General features: G+C 36.6%; 1 protein-coding gene across 1 annotated transcript in view; it reads left to right on the forward strand.

The window, feature by feature from the left end:
* The window catches only part of LOC127417070 (hepatocyte growth factor-like), a 54,480-nt gene that overhangs the window by 3,721 nt on the left and 33,257 nt on the right, over window positions 1-17,502 (forward strand). The window contains exons 2-8 of the mRNA XM_051656786.1: window positions 1,735-1,891; window positions 2,420-2,532; window positions 5,357-5,471; window positions 9,087-9,229; window positions 12,813-12,933; window positions 14,135-14,253; window positions 16,823-16,988. Of these exons, the coding sequence (XP_051512746.1) occupies window positions 1,735-1,891; window positions 2,420-2,532; window positions 5,357-5,471; window positions 9,087-9,229; window positions 12,813-12,933; window positions 14,135-14,253; window positions 16,823-16,988 (934 nt within the window). The remainder of the gene's footprint in view (window positions 1-1,734; window positions 1,892-2,419; window positions 2,533-5,356; window positions 5,472-9,086; window positions 9,230-12,812; window positions 12,934-14,134; window positions 14,254-16,822; window positions 16,989-17,502) is intronic.

Genomic DNA, 17,502 nt, shown 5'->3' on the forward strand with positions numbered 1-17,502 from the left:
CTTCTAGTGAGACTTTTGCATCAGTCTATGGTAGACTCTTATGCATATGTGGACTTCATCTTTTCAAAGAGCATGACTGTTCGCTTCGGGACAGTTTTAGAGTTGAGGGTGTAATGTTCCTTGCTTGGTCTACCATCAGTTTTCACCACGACGTGGTCTGTGGCTGTGAAATCTGTAACCATGTGTTAAACAGATAACTCCATTCTGACGACTGCAGCTGGCTATGGCATTTGCAGGTTCGACCCAGGTTTCGTGCTGTTCTGTAGAATCAGATGGCAGTTCACTGTTGCCTTCTCAATCCACCATACTCGAGCAGACAGTGATGGATGCATTTGTATCCTGTTATGCACACAAGATTAATCTTGTGATAAAGCTGACTCATACAGCTCATTTTCTGCTCCACTGCCTTTAATAGCAAATAATAAAAATAAACACAAATTCTTACTGTTAGAACAGGGTTAGGTTGTGATATAAGCTGGTGTTGAAATGCAATTTCATTATCTTAGTTCCGTTTTCGCTCCATATTTCATAGTCTCTCTCTCCTATGATGAGGCTTTTAATCAGCCTGTAATAATTTCAGGAAGTTCAGCTCAAATCGACAGCATTTATGGCATGATGCTGATTACCACAAATAAAAACAAATTAGACTCATGTCTCATTCAAGCAAATATCGTGGTTACAGTGAGGCACTTACAATGGAAGTGAATAAGGGCCACTCCATAACCATAAAAAAAAACAAAAAAAACATACTGTTTCAAAAGTATAGCCATAAAACGTTAACACTATATGTGTTGATATGATTTTAGTTTGAAACAATCAGGGATTTACTGGCATTAAGGCGTTTACCAGATTTCATGGATCCCCGTCATTTCGTCATTATGACAACATTGTTGAAATATTGCATTTACTGTAACTTTACACAGAAAATGTTAGGAAGCAATTTTCTCACACTAAAATCATGTTAACAGATATAATGTTAACGTCTTATGTAGAGATCGACCGATAGTGGATTTTGCTGATATCGGTAAGGTGGTGTAAAAGGCAGATAACCGATTAATTGGCCAGTAGTTTTTAAAATCGATTTATAAATTGTTTATAAAAATAAATCCTTAGTCTTTCCTTACTATGATGGGCACAGACATAGAGGCTACACGAGTAAAAAATGAATAAAATTCCAGATACAGTTTATTGTGCAACCAAAATCCCAATAATAGCCTAACCAGAAGAAAACAAAAAACAAAAAAAATATTTGGTGTATAACGCAGGACAATAAACAAGCCTGAAATACACATACTTTCAGGACTCTTATTTTAAAATGAAAGAGACTTGGCTCTATTACTTTGCTCTATATTTAAGTATTTACCAAATAAGTTGTTACAATCTGCAACAATTGGTGTTGATTTTTGCCGATAACCGATAGTTCCAAAAGGCAACTATCGGCACCGATCAATCGGTAAACCTGATATATCGGTCTGCTTCTAGTCTTCTGGTTATACTTTTGAAACAATGTGTATGCTAATGTTCACGAACTGGCCCCATTCTCTTCCACTGTGCAATATTTAGCTTTTTATGCCAAATTATGCCACAAATGCTGTTGATTAAGCTTAACATGTATTGAACACGGCACATTCCTTAAAGAGGCATAAAATCAAGTGCCATCTGTCATGAAACAGATGTTTGGACTCAACAAATACAGTGGCTCTCTCATCCTAATACATGTTTTCTTTGTGGCAGAAACTAAGCGGCATGCTCTGCAAGACTACGAGAAGACTGATGGCGTGCGCTTGGTCACGCCACATGATTTGTCATACATGTCTAAAGGATGCAAGATGGGCGTGGGAAAGTGTGCACGTCGCTGTAGTCGCAACAGGAAGCTCCAGTTCACCTGCAGGTACAGAGGTCCAGAAAGGTCAATGCACAGACACCCCACCTTACACATAACCATAAACAGCCACAGCAGATGCTCTGAAGAGCATCTAAATATACAGTACGATGCAGCACACTCCCAGTTTGCTCTTGAAATAGCATTGAGTTAACTAATTGTGTACAACACAGAGTGAGAGGAAACAGCTGGAATTTATTTCATTAGTGGTAATCGAAGATCAGCAATCCAACTACTTCCTATTTTGATGTTACAGGTCAATGACCTCTCGTTACTTCTGCAGTAGAACAAAAAACGTTGGCCTTCATATATTGAAATTGCATAATGCATGACATTTGGCCTTTAGAACTTCCAGTGCTTGCATTTTTCGTGGAGGTGCCATCTCCTTACAAAAATACAAAGATCAGGCAATAAGAACAATGTTGTGCATCTGAAGCAAAAAGAGTCTGATGGCATCACGTGTCCCAATTCAGCTTAGCTACCATCTTCTTGTTTTCATATGCATTATATTAATATCTGTGCCATATTTCTCTGCAGAGCATTCAGCTTTGATCAGAAAAGTGCAAAGTGTCATTTACTCTCCTACGACAGCCTCACCGTTGGTGTCCGCTTGGAGAATGACTCCAACTTCAATCTCTATGAGAAGAAAGGTAAAAGGATTTTTGTTATGACTGCTTAATTGCCACAAAGTCTGACCTCCATTAGGCCAGAGAGTGATTTTTTAATAGGGATGCATGCTATGTGGCGAAATCGGTTTTGGTCAGTATTAGTGTTGTATCAGTCTAATTATGCTGAAATTGGAGGTAGATAAAATAAAGCTTGTTTTCTTTTTTTTTTTTTATGTATTTTTTTTTTCTATTCAAAGAGTGTGTATATATATATATATAATTTTTTTTTTATTTTATTTATTTATTTTGCCAGTTTTTGAAAGTATATTGAATGGTTGTTAATCTGATACTGTACATTAATATTTTTTTTAATGTCTGATGCCATCTACAGAATGCAAATTCTAGATTGGTGCTTTAGTTTCAATGCTTTCTTTAAACAATCTATAAAAAAATAAATAAAAAATAAACAATGTATAATATCGGCCATCATTTCAATTATCGACCATAACTGTAAAAATAAGCCAAAATTTTGGTTCATCCCTATTTTTTAAACTAGTGATTTATAGATATGGGAGTTTTAATGGCTAATGCTGATAACTAGAGAGAAGGGTGGCTGATATAATGCTGAATTACTGTATACATGACATCGCACATAGTAAATTACATGTACGTAAAATTGCTAAAAATGTAATAATAAAAACATATTTAGCATACTATTTACCTAACTTTTACATAAAACTTTAACTCTGTAAAAACAGGAAATATATCTGTAATATATATATATAGAGAGAGAGAGAGACAGAGAGAGAGAGAGAGAGAGAGAGAGAGAGAGATGTATATGACATCAAGTGCGGCCAATTACGTATAGTGCACTTGATGCGCGTTGAATTTAAAGTTACTCCCGTGTGGGTCCGGCGAGAGCAGCAGTCTGCCGACCGTTTCTAGTTTACATGGCCAGGATCACCATCTGCTTTTGTCACGGACAACATTCATGAGTCAGAGGAACACAGGTTTGATTCAGGCTGATATGTAAATTTAATAAAGTTAAATAAGTTTAATAAAGGCCTGTCGCGATTATTAAGCATCCGTCTGAACGTGGTTATTTGAGACAAACGCGATTATTGGGCATTCAAATTCCAATCACATTTTAATGCCCAAATAAGGGACTTTTAAGTGAATATACTGTATAAATGCCACGCATTTGTGTGTCATTCAGTTGAACTCCAAGTCTGAGCGTCACTGAGCCGCACCGTGGAGGTCAACCAGATAGTGATAGTGAACGCTGAGCACTCTGGTTTCACTTTAAACGATCGTGTAATGGCAAATGTTCCTGGTTCATACACGCTGTGTTAATGACATCCAGTGACAAAGAGGAGATGCACACTTACTCTATTTCTGTGGAGTGATAAAATGATGAATGTCGCGAATATCTCATGTTGTGCTGTGAGTATATGTGAATGAGGGAGAGACAGAGTTGTTGTCGGCAGAGTGCATGAGAAGGCGGCACTTGTTAATGTAGAAATAATGCCATAAATCGGAAGATTTTTAAATGGAACCTAGGATGACCCACACACACACACACACACACACATACAGGGCACATGCAGAGAGCACTAGAGTCCAGTAACTTTACCATGCAAATGTGTGTGTGATTGTGTTCTCATCACACAATGATGATAATGCAAGGCGAACACGATGCAGATAAATGCCCCTTTTCAGCAGAATTTAGCATTGGATTTCCAATAATTAAGTATTTTAAATGGGTCAAACATTTTTTTGATCGTTTTCTAGGTTTCTTACTTTTACAATCGACTAGTCGACTCCAAAATGTTTGTATAAACGTCAGTGATATTGGTCATTCTGCACATCCCTAATACAAACACTATTTATGCTGGCATGATCCAACACTGAGGGCTTTCATAATGTGAAGAGCTGTTCCTAAACCTATGCCAAAAATTGGACTCTTAAGGATTAATTAAGTTTCAGTGTGAACAAATGTGAGATCAGTGCCCATGTGATGATGACACACTCATGCAACCACACACTCCATCTACATTCATTCAGTCAACCCAAATTCCCTCTTAGTCACTGGAAGTCAAATTGCCACTGTTATCTTTTTTACTTCTAAGATACCCAAAGTACTGCAGCTCTTTAGAAATCTGAAGCACTTTATGTTCACTTGCAGCTCATGATCATGTTGCTCATTACCTAAAAACATGAAGTTCAGACTGGGGTTTCTGATGACTTTGTTTATATCTATCACCGCTGACAAACTCCTAAACTTCCTCAATTATATTTTTATAAACATTGTATGACTTGGGGGGCCTGGGTAGCTCAGCGAGTATTGATGCAAACAACCACCCCTGGAGGCGCAAGTTCAAATCCAGGGTGTGCTGAGTGATTCCAGCCAGGTCTCCTAAACAACCAAATTGTCCCGTTTGCTAGGGAGGGTAGAGTCACATGGGGTAACTTCCTCGTGGTCGTGATTAAATGGTTCTCGCTCTCAATGTGGCGTGTGGTAAGTTGTGCGTGGATCTCAGAGAGTTGCATGAGCCTCCACATGCTGTGAGTCTCCGTGGTGTCATGCACAACGAGTCACATGATAAGATGCGCGGATTGACGGTCTCAGAAGCGGAGGCAACTGAGACTTGTCCTCCGCCACCCGGATTGAGGTGAGTAACCGCGCCACCACGAGGACCTGCTAAGTAGTGGGAATTGGGAATTCCAAATTGGGGAGGAAAAAAAACAAACATTGTATGACTTAATCAGATGCATGAGTTCACATCAGTTTTCTTTCTAAATTCTTGAATTTTCTCAAGTTTTTGAGGCATCACTAAGAAGTGGCTTTACACTTGTCATTCAATAGACTTTGTGAGAGAATGCATCGTTGGCAATGGCCTGAACTACAAAGGGAAGAGATCAGCGACCAAGAGCGGAGTCCAGTGCCAGCACTGGAATTCAAAAACTCCTCATGAACACAAGTAAGTGCTCTCTTAGTGCAATTAAACTCTATTCCCCACTCTTTGCATTTCTCTGGTGGTTGCGCTCAAGTGCAGATAGCTTTTAACATCTCCTTGGTATGTTTCTTCTTATTTATATATGCGCACAGTTCGCTATTAGGTAGCTAATGGAAAAACAGACTCCATGAGTCATTAAAATCTCCATCAGTCTCTAATGATGATGAGTGTGCAGTTTTATTCGAGCTGTCTCACTGGCTTTGATTCGTTCGAGGGTTCTCGATTAGTCTGAGTGTGACTAGTAGTGATTCTCAGAAGTGGAGCGCTGACGGAGACAATTAGGTCAATGACATCAAATACATTTCCAAACAATTGCTTCCGTACTTGCGCCACTATAATAGACGTTTGTGCATGATTATGCCTATGTATAAACATTTTAATACAAGTTTACCCAAAATATACATACAGTATTTGTATACACCGAGTTCTGAAAATAAACAGTCCGAAGCCCTATGCAATGCTGGAGCAGATGTCATGTTTGGAGGGTTTGAGGTTTTGTGCGTAAGTGGGAGTTTGACAGAAAGCAGCACACGGCTGAGATAAGATACGTAATGCAGAACGCATCTTTAATAGAAGTTAATTATGGACGGAAATTCACTAGCAATGCTGACACAACATGTTGCTCGTGGCTTACTGCTTGAATGGAGAATGTATACTGTAGATATACATTCCTTTTTTTTTTTTGCAGGAATAAAATAGTTCTGTGGTGTTTTCTTGTATCCTGAAAAATAATAATAATAAAAAAATCCCCTCTCTGGATTTTCCTTTTACTCTTTTTATCTCTCTAATGGTCAGCAGTACAGTTCCAGTGCCAGCTTTTAATATGCTTGACTCTAAAACATTACAGGCATGTTTCATCGTCTCGAAAAGCCAATGGACCTGAACGTTCACAAATACCGCATGTGCCTGTAGGTCGCCTAATTTGTCACAGATTTCTTTTTATCTGTGCTCATCAATCATTGTGGACTGGTTCATTTGTGTTGTGAATGCCAGAGGCAATTACACAAAAGATAATAACTTTTGGCTGAAGGCAATGATTTATTAATGGTTTACAAACATTTGCATGGCAAATTTGTTTTTGGAAAAACATCCTGTTTAAAGTTTTTAATGCAATGTAAATGTGATTCATAAGGAGTATCGGAATTATACTAAAGTAGTGGAAATTCCATGGATGCAATGCTGATCTCCCACATGTCTGGCTTTGGTATCCTAATGTCCATTGTTAGTATCCATTTGGTATCCATTGTTTATTTGGTATCCATTGTTTATTTTTTGACCCTTGACCTTCTCTGGCCAAAATCATAATTTGTCTACATCCAATTTCTTTTGTTGTAAAGTAAACTTTTGTGTTTTCTAATTGGAGAGGCCACAATAGAAATTTAGAATAGCAACTAAGTGTGTAAATATTGGCACTGACAATGATTCGATTACGATTCTTTATCTAACAATTACGATGCATCGATTAATCTGAGAATTGTTCACGATTCGTTTCAATTAGTTTGGAATGATTCATAATTACTTTGAAAACTGTGCAAAAAAATAAATAAAAATTTACGTTTAAACTAGGCAAGTAACGTTACACAAATTGCACAATACAATACAATGCACAGCCTCACGATAGGATACGATACGAGCACCTACAAATGCTTCGCTCTAACTTATTCAAGGATTCGACATAAATGTCTTTTAAATCCTAAATGCCACAGCAGTGTCTGACATTGGCAACAAAATTAGAGCTTTATAATAAAGTAATTTAAATAGCACTGCATTTATTTTGTTTGATTGTTATGAGAAAAACTAATATGAACTCACAATTGTCAAGTTTTTCTTGAGAGAATAAGCTGTTTTTTGATAGTTATGACTCATAACTTATGAGCGTATTGTTGTGCATTTCATGCTCAGCATAGGCTGGGAGAGGCGGCTGTTACACTTGCTGCTGCTGTTTCTGCGTGGTGATGTCAGCGTGAATAAAACGACATGTTTGATGTACTGTAGCACCGGGACATGGCACCGTTGTTTGGCAAATTCAACAAGCTGTAACACTACAGTACAATCTACTTGCCGTATTCCATCGATCTTCTCGCCTATGTACTGTAGACCTGCTTTCCTGTGAGCGCTCAGCGCCACCTCTCCGGGGAGGAGACTCTTCCGCAGCTCTCAGTGTTGCACTGCTTGGTTTTAATTGCACTATATAATGTGTTTGTTTATGTATCATACGATGCATTTGGTATTGTATAGTGAGCGTCGTATCATACGATACAATCCCATATTTTTTTACACTCCTAGTTTTTACTGAACGTTCTTAATTTAGACATCACAGACATTCACCAGACTTGAGCTCTAGAGTGACAGATGCATTTAAGACCAAGTAGGTTTGGCTCATGGGTGGCTGCATATAAACAGAAAAATAATATTACTGTAATTATACATCCATTATACATATGTTATGAATAAAGTATAACATGCAAACACACACACACACACACACACACACACACACACACATACACATAATAAGCATTATAGACTATCATATCATGTAACGATAACATTTATTGCACCAATAATTACAAATGAAATATGTCATGTGTAGACAGATAAGACCCATGTTTAAATCAATATGTTTGTAGTGTATAAAGGCAGTTAAGTTCCCAATTCATTTTCAATGGGAGAGGCGGCAGAATGGAGGCGGCTCCGCTTTGCAAGCACATTCATGAGAATGTTTTATCGTTTTGCAGATGCTACGTGCAATGACCATCATAGAAACTTTAATCAACTGGCATTTAGCTTTTAACTGGTTAGTACCCTTCAGAACAGCCTGAAATCGCTTCCTATTCCCAGTATTGTGCATTATGTGGCATTCACTGTAAAAAAAGTAAAGTGAACAACAGAGATGTAAAACAATATAAACATAATATACAGTATCATAATCGGAGATGAATTCAGTTAGTTAACGTCAATTAGCCTACTTTGGTGAAATGGACAGTTATGAATAATGACACAGAAAGCCGAACTCGGCAGCATCCATGCATCCATTTACCCTCTTATCCAATGCATCTTAGGGAGTATGAACGTTCTTCATTTTGAAATGCGCTTAGCCTTTTATCCTGTCAATCTCGCGTGCTCTGCGTCTGCTGCTAGAAGGCTTGTGTAATCTGAGACGGTATCTGTACCGCACTGGGTATTCATATAGGAAGGATAATCGATTCTTAAATTCTTTAATCAATGCATGGAAAATTCTTTGTCAGATCGGTGCATCGTGCTGCATTTTTACAACCCTAATAGAAACTTCAGTTTAATATTAAATATAGCATTAGTCGTGTCGCTCTCCTTAATATTCATATAAATGATTGAGATCTCCTGTTGTACTTGGCCGTAAGTCCTTACTATGTCATGTGACACCCAGTAAAATTCTCCTATGAGTGATTCTTTGTTCAGTTGTTCAATGTTTCTGTATTCAAAGTCGAGAAAGATTGCAAAGAATATTTTATGTCAGTTTGCCACTGAAGTAATAAGATCATCAGATTGGAATGTTGTGGATATAATAATTATGAAGAATTTCTCTCCTCACTCCGTCAGTTTCTTACCCCAGAGGAACAAGCACAGAGATCTGCGGGAGAATTTATGTCGTAACCCAGACAACACCACAACAGGTCCTTGGTGCTTCACCACAGACCCGAAACTACGACACCAGGACTGCAGCATCCCGCAGTGCTCGGAGGGTGAGTTCAGCCCAGCTTTCTTCTCTTTTTTTAGGCAAAATAACATTATGTCTTCATATAACAAGTCCCTATTTCTCTGCCCTACCATATTAAATATTAGCCTTTTTTTTCTCTAAAGAATAAAGAGGTTTAGAACTGGGCACTTGGGCAGCACAATATGGAAGAAAATTGCGATATGCGATAAACTTGTTGGGCAATGTGACGGCAATGTGGGGAGACATGTGATTTTCCTTAAATGCATTTTCACTCACAATTAAGATTATCAGAAATTGCATGACACCCTTACCTGACACAGTCATTCAAATGCAAAGATGTCTTCCTCTAGAGGGCGGTTACCGGCCGTAAAAGCAGAATCCTCCATTGGGTTGCATGCTGAACTCAGGACGTTTTTTGACTTAGACAGGACACGTGTACACGGAAAGTATGCTTGATAAAATCTATTAATTTCAAGAACTGGACCTAAAATACAAAAGAAATCTGCAGAAAATGATTTGCAGTAATCACAAACGACTTGCAACCCGAATAGCACTTAGAAAAATAACAGATTCCACGTGACAACGCCATTTATGCACCGCTTTAGAAGAGGTTGGACAAAAATTTACACATGAATAATGATACTGAGAAACTTTAATAGTCATTAAAATAAAAATAAAACATAGTATAAAGTTAAAGCATTTTCTAAGTGGTAAAACTGGAACATTTTCAAGTTCTCTGAAAGTTCCCTACATAAATCTACACCTATGGTGCATATAGTGCAGAAATATATTACTACTGCATAATATACTATAGTATACTATAATATAATATAATATAATAAATATAATATAATATAATATAATATAATATAATATAATATAATATAATACAATATAATAAATATAATATACTATAATATAATATACTATAATATAATATAATAAATATTATATAATATTATATAATATAATAAATATAATATACTATAATACACTATAATATAATATAATATAATATAATATAATACAATATAATATACTATAATACAATATAATAAATATAATATACTATAATATACTATAATATAATATAATTTAATACAATATAATAAATATAATATAATATAATATAATATACTATAATACAATATAATATAATATAATAAATATTATATAATATTATATAATATAATAAATATAATATACTATAATATAATATAATATAATATAATATAATATAATATAATAAATATAATATACTATAATATAATATAATATAATAAATATAAAATAATACAATATAATATAATATAATATAATATAATATAATATAATATAATAAATATAATATACTATAATATACTATAATATAATATAATTTAATACAATATAATTAATATAATATACTATAATATAATATAATATACTATAATACAATATAATAAATATAATATAATATAATATAATAAATATAATATAATATAATATAATATAATATAATATAATAAATATAAAATAATACAATATAATATAATATAATATAATATAATATAATAAATATAATATAAAATAATATAATATAATATAATATAATATAATATAATTTAATATAATATAATTTAATATAATATAATATAATATAATATAATACAATATAATAAATATAATATACTATAATATAAAATAATACATTTACATTTACATTTATGCATTTGGCAGATGCTTTTATCCAAAGCAACTTACAGTGCCCTTATTACAGGGACAAACCCCCCAGAGCAACCTGCAGTTAAGTGTCTTGCTCAAGGACACAATGGTGGTGGCTGTGGGGATTGAACCAACAACCTTCTGATTACCAGTTATGTGCTTTAGCCCACTACAACTCCACCACTCTAATAATATATATATACAATAATATAATGATACTCAGTTTAGCTTTGTTCCTAAAAACAACCATGTGAAAGTTAGACTAACATTAGACTAGTTAACCCAAAAGATACATATTTGAAGTATTTTTCAAATATTTAAATATTAATTTAATGTAATATGTGAATTTATGTCATATTTAAAATAGAATTTTTCATGTCATTCTACAACCTGTGCAATATTTTTAAAGTTTTCTAAGCCTTAAAGGAAATCATATATCCCAATTCAACATACATATTCCAAGTTAAATACAAATAAATGACTACTTAAAGTGTATGTGGATTAAGCTTTCACTGTGAGTGACATGGACAAAACAGACATTTAATTTATTTATTTATTTTATTTATTTATTTTAAATTATCTATTTTTGAATTTTACAGTATAAGCTTAGTTCACCTACACTTTAATAAGTATGATAATTAATTGCCAGACAATAATCATTATCGTGAAAAGCCCTAAAACAGACTTATAATTGCATTTATTTAACTGGCAACTAAGCCAAGTTAAACCAAATTACCGCCAAATGTCATAATCGTGACCGCTCTTGCAGATGACTTCGCCAGGTTAATTTGTTCTTGGGAGAATTTAATTAAAAATATTTGAGTTCACACTGAAATCTCTGACATTTCAGACTTTGGTAACTTGGCAAATTTGAGCACAGTTTGAGACGTTGAGACGTTTTCTGAATCTCTAGAGGAAACACGTGATATTACTGGGGTCTTTTTCTCTGAGAAGCAGGAGACGAGAAGGAAAAGTCTCCATTCACTCTCCGTTTAATTGTATTGCTCTTTAGGAGACAAAGTTGAGATCTCATTTATGATTTCTCATCCCTATGGGTTTGCAATTTAGCCGTTTGCACTGTGGTTTGCTCTGATTTTTAGCCTTTTTAAGAACACCTTTTTCATATGAATTGCAACATTATTGGATTTAAAGCTTCATCTGTCGATGAAGAATGAAAGCGTTTAATTGTTGGGGTGTCCATTTCCTTAATAGAAGATCTCACAGGCAGAGAGAGCCGCATGCATAACAAGGGGTTTTCTGTAGAGATAGCAATCAGGCCAACAAAGAGAGTCTCTTGTCTATTCTAAGACTTGTGTGGTGAAATATGACTGGGAGGGTTTGTTAATCAATTAGTTTCCCATAATCAGAAACACACACACACACACACACACACACACACACACACAGCATGAATGTCTGTTTCCATTACAGCAATCCCCTCCTTTACTGGTGTGTGTACAAGTAATAACGGGCTTTAGAGAGATGGCTCGAGCTCATCTGCTGTGATGCACTTTGATTCGGTCCTACAGTGACTGAGCTCTTTATTAAGTACTGTAATAATGACATGTTGCTTTAACCTTTGATCATATGAAATCTGTTAGAAGCTGCAGTGTACCTTCAGGGTTAAATGCAAAGCCTAATGGAAGTGTCACCTGATTTAGTCGCATGTGGCTGTGTAATTGCTTGTCTTCTTGATTAAAACAACTACAATCCCAAAAGTCATTTATCTTTAGTGATTAGCATATGCATAACTAGCATGTGCACAGAAACGACATTCTGCCATAGTTGTTTCCTTATAACAGCTTAACATGACAACCAGGGTTGAACCCCGAGTCATCCTCTTCAAGCATGTTAATGTAGCTCAGCTGGTTAACATTCTTACCAGGCGTGTTCCTCATCCATAGTGGAATGTATGACGTGTAACGGAGAAAGTTACCGTGGACCCATGGACCACACGGAGAGTGGACGGGAATGCCAGCGCTGGGACCTTGAGGAACCACACAAACACCTTTTCCACCCCAAAAGGTAGAACCACTTAGAACACCTTAGCAACCACATAGCAAAGCCCTGGCAGCCACTCACTGATATTGTCTTCAGAAAATTGTCCATGAACACTGGCCTTGTGTCATTTAAAGTTAACTTAGGAAAACATTTTAGCTATGCTTTAATCTGACTGAAATCACAACATGAGCATGCACCTTAAAGTTCAAACATTCTATGTTTAGGAAAACATTATTCTTCGCAGGTGCATAATCTGTTTTCAGCATGTTCAATGTGCTGAAAGAAGTTCCTTGTATCTGCATTTTTACTAAATTGCACACCTGGTTTTTGTAGCATAACAACTGACCACATTGCTGCCTTTAGCACTTTCTAACCAATGGCTTTTTAGTTTTACCTCCCCAGTGCCCCAGTTACATCTTTACTAGTTCTGGGAAACGACAATATTCTTAATCTTGAAATAAAGGTCCGTTTGTTGAAATACTCTCCCCTTAGAGTCTCTAAACACACAAAGACCTTTTTTTACTCATATCTCAGATTGCGTGCATGGAAAATACTTTTGTATTTACCTAATCCGGAATGGCATTTGTGTGCAACTTTGAAAAATATTTGAAAAAACAATACAGTGTATTCCCACTTGGGCACATGGGAACTGTGTCATGTCCCTGTTTAATATAAATCAGTAAATCAAATGACTGCTTTCTGTGAACCTACCCAGAGGCACATTTTTTGTGATGTCTTTTTGGTGAGACTTTTTGGTTTTAGAAGTTGCACACGCAATCAGACCCAAAGCATACTCTATATAAGTTCATGCATGCGATTTCACGTGTCATTGCATTCTGAAATGTTCCAGAATACAGTTGATAACGCAATGCATGTATGCATTCCGTCCACTGCGTTGCTGCTAGTGGTGCTAGAACTGCTGTTACTTTCTTCAACGGTCAGTTATCTCTTTATCTCCTTAATGGGGTTTGTTACCACATTAACACAAGAATGCACTTCAAGTATGTACAGTGAGACTGTGCACTTGCATTTCATTTACATCTTCATTTTGTACTTGTGTAAAGTATGTTTCTGGCTGCTGTAACAGTAGCAGAGAGCATGTTATGTACTGTATTTTCTGCAGGTTATTACTGTTTTATTCCCACTATAAATCAAGGCTGCAGTAGAGCTGCGACAGCTGATATGTGGCGTGTAAAGGATGTTCGTTTTGCCCTTCCTATGACAGGTACCCCGATAAAGGTCTAAAGGACAACTACTGCAGGAACCCAGACGGGCGCCAGAGACCCTGGTGTTACACCACCGATCCCAGCATGCCATGGGAGTACTGTAAAATCAAACAGTGTGGTGAGTATGTGTATAAGATGAAGAGACAGAGAGAGAAGGAGAATGAAAAGAGGCCAAATTTACAACTTCCTCTTCCTGTAGCCCTGGCTCCCCTCTCATTTGGGACCCTCAAGAGGAATGTTGTTTGTACCCGGGAGAAGAGAAAGAGGGTCCACCTATAAAATTCTCCCTCCTCGCTCTCCTCGGCCCTCGCCCCGTCTTTTCAGTAATGTGCCTGTGTTTATTTTCCCTCATCAGTGCAGTAGAGCATGCCCTTATCTGCATGAGAGAAATGTGCTTGAGTTTCAAGTGCTATATAAACCTTCCACGCTAAAGACAAAACACGTGTGTGGGTTTCATCACTCCAGCCTTCTCAAACAGACAGCTTGCACAAGCACCCATTTAACCTATTATTATAATGACACCCTCTCCTCTCACTGCCTCCATTTATTTTCATTATCGAGGCAACAGCATGTTAGTTCAAGAGGGAAGTGAGGCAGAAACTCAGCCGTCTGACGCTTGTGCTCTTTTAACATTTTCAAGCAAGCTGCGGGGGTCCCATTTGCTCTTCAGAGCTATTTGGCAAATCGCACATCGAAGCCTTGAGCAGAATCCCGTGACTGATTCTTCAAAGCAGTGTTGATCACTGTCCTGGGAGGAACCTTTCACCACATTCTTTCCTGTTTGGCAGGACAGCATCTTTTTAAAAACATTGCCGTTTGTCACAATAGGGTTATTCCAAATCAGAAAAATTTTAGAAACTTCCCTGGCTGATATTTTTTATTCTGTTAGTGTAACAGTAGCCAGCTGGTACATGATAGCTGTGCAGTGTGTAAACCTCACTCTCCTGGCCTTAAGAGGCACAGTACCGACCGAGGCTAGAGGCCATGGCTTTTCTAGCCTCCTTGCAAGCGCGTCCGCCTCCCATGCCGGGATCGCCGGTTTGTAATCCCGCTCGGAGTGAGTCAGACCGGTGACATTAACACTTCTCCTGAAGCAAGATAAACATAAATGATGATGAAAGCCACAATATTAAATGCCATCGATCAATATTTACTGAGTTTTAAATTTTAATATTCTGGTATGATTTTGGAGCAAAACTACAGGTCAAACAAATAGGCTTAGAAAGTTGACAGGGTCATAATTTTATTTTTACACAGAGATAGGTAGATCTATTACTAAAATCAGTTGACTTCAGCACTTCTTGTTGCACTATACACCAATTGTGTGAGTCCAAAAATGGGAAATAAAATTTTTTTGTGTGTTGTTTTTCCAAAGACTGAGTGCTAATAACTCTAAAAGTATTAAAGATATCTTAATATCCTTTTAGATTCTGGTTCAGAACAAATTTTAATTTTTATATGCTAATTTTTAAGACCATGTATGGTTAAATCTAAGAGATATGGGGCTCTCAATGTGGCTCCATTTTCAATGGTCAAAAAGCAAATGTGGGTCACAAGATATGAAGCTAGTTTTTCTTGTCCAAAAAAAACAAAGGTCTGAAGTACAAATAATGATGAAACTAGAAATGTGCCTTTAATTATTCCCATAAAACTATAATGTCAATAATGTTGAGAGTCCAAAATTAAACTATTATATAAGCGACACATTTTTTGAGTTTTTGGGACATTTTTACCACCCTCTATTAAACAAAGTATTACTCTGTAAATATTGATCCATGGGATTTCATATTCCGGCTTTCATCATCATTTATGTTTATCTTTTACCAGTAAATAATATCAAAGCAAAGTTTTGAGCTGGGGACCACTGATTGAGTTGACACGGAACCACCGAATAAGCATCTAGTGTTCAGCCTTGTATGTCACTTACGTCCCACCTGTGGAAATCAACATAGCCGCTTCTGCTTTTACAAGAAGTAGCTTTAAACTAATTGCAGAAGTAGCGTCCTCCCTAATAAGTGTATTTGATCCTCTATAAAGCTAAAAGAGGCTCTTAAAACATACCGTACCCCTCTGTAGTAAACACAGCAAGGCTCTGAGGCACAAAGTCCCCCATTGTTTTCAGCTGCTTGACCTTTGCGTTTATCTTGATGACGATATGCACCACTGCCCGAGTAAAGTACTGAAATGCTGCTAAACAATGCTAACCTAGCATTCCTCAAATATTATAACAGCACATGCAGTGAGATCCATGGTATTAATGATTTTAATATCTACTCAAGTGCTCACAGTGTGTTGGACAGGTTTGAAGGTTTGACTTTGGGTTTTATTAGCAGATCTTTGGCCCATTTCCTGTTAACTTCATTAGACGGCTGAGACGCTAACAGGAGGTAAAATAATAACTCTAATGAACAGAATTTATTGCAATAAGATGCATGGACAAAAACAGTATATCTCTGTTGTGTTCTCAAAGATAGAATGCTCAGTAGACTACTGTTTTAGCATTTGTCACAGACATAGTGACCGCTTTGACTCATTTCAGAAGCATTTCTCTCCCTTAAGGCAGACAAAGCTGCTGTTATTCATCCCTGAGGGAGCTCAGTCTTACAGTTAATGGTGAATCCATGATTCACCGTTCATCGTGCCTAAGGAGTGATATTATCGTTCCCTCTTTCTCTCTGTTTACTCAGACTCAAACACTGGCGTTGACATTGACAACACAACGGCTTGCTTTCGTGGACGTGGTGAGGATTATCGTGGAACGGAGGGCATCACCCCCGAGGGAGTGACCTGCCAAAGGTGGGACGCCCAGTTTCCCCATCGCCACGACTACACGCCCCAAAACTACCACTGCAAGTAAGAATCACTCTTAAAACACAGACTTTTAGATAACTACATGCAAAAAATGCATTCAGACTCAATATTGTTTAAATATGTATCTCAAAATTAGCTACCATGTTGTAGTCATGTGACAAGCTGGACTATTAGTCATACTGGTTGGAGGTTAGACGGTCTTTTTAGTGAAAGACTGACCAAGTAATTCTTGCTGGATGTGCTAGTTAAGAGGCCTGTAGGGGACACTAGAATAGAGGTCTGCTACCCAACCCAGGCCTGACGGGACCCGTATTTGGTTTGTAATTATTGAAAAAATAAATGATTGTTATTGTTTCAAAATCAATCAAATCAAATCACTTTATTGTCACACAGCCATATACACAAGTGCAATGGTGTGTGAAATTCTTGGGTGCAGTTCCGATCAACATAGCAGTCATGACAGTGATGAGACATATACCAATTTACAATAACATCAAATTAACACAACACAATTTAAACATCTGATATACACATAATTACACTCAACAATATACAA

Source organism: Myxocyprinus asiaticus, chromosome 26 (assembly GCF_019703515.2).
Source record: "Myxocyprinus asiaticus isolate MX2 ecotype Aquarium Trade chromosome 26, UBuf_Myxa_2, whole genome shotgun sequence".
NCBI lineage: Eukaryota > Metazoa > Chordata > Actinopteri > Cypriniformes > Catostomidae > Myxocyprinus > Myxocyprinus asiaticus.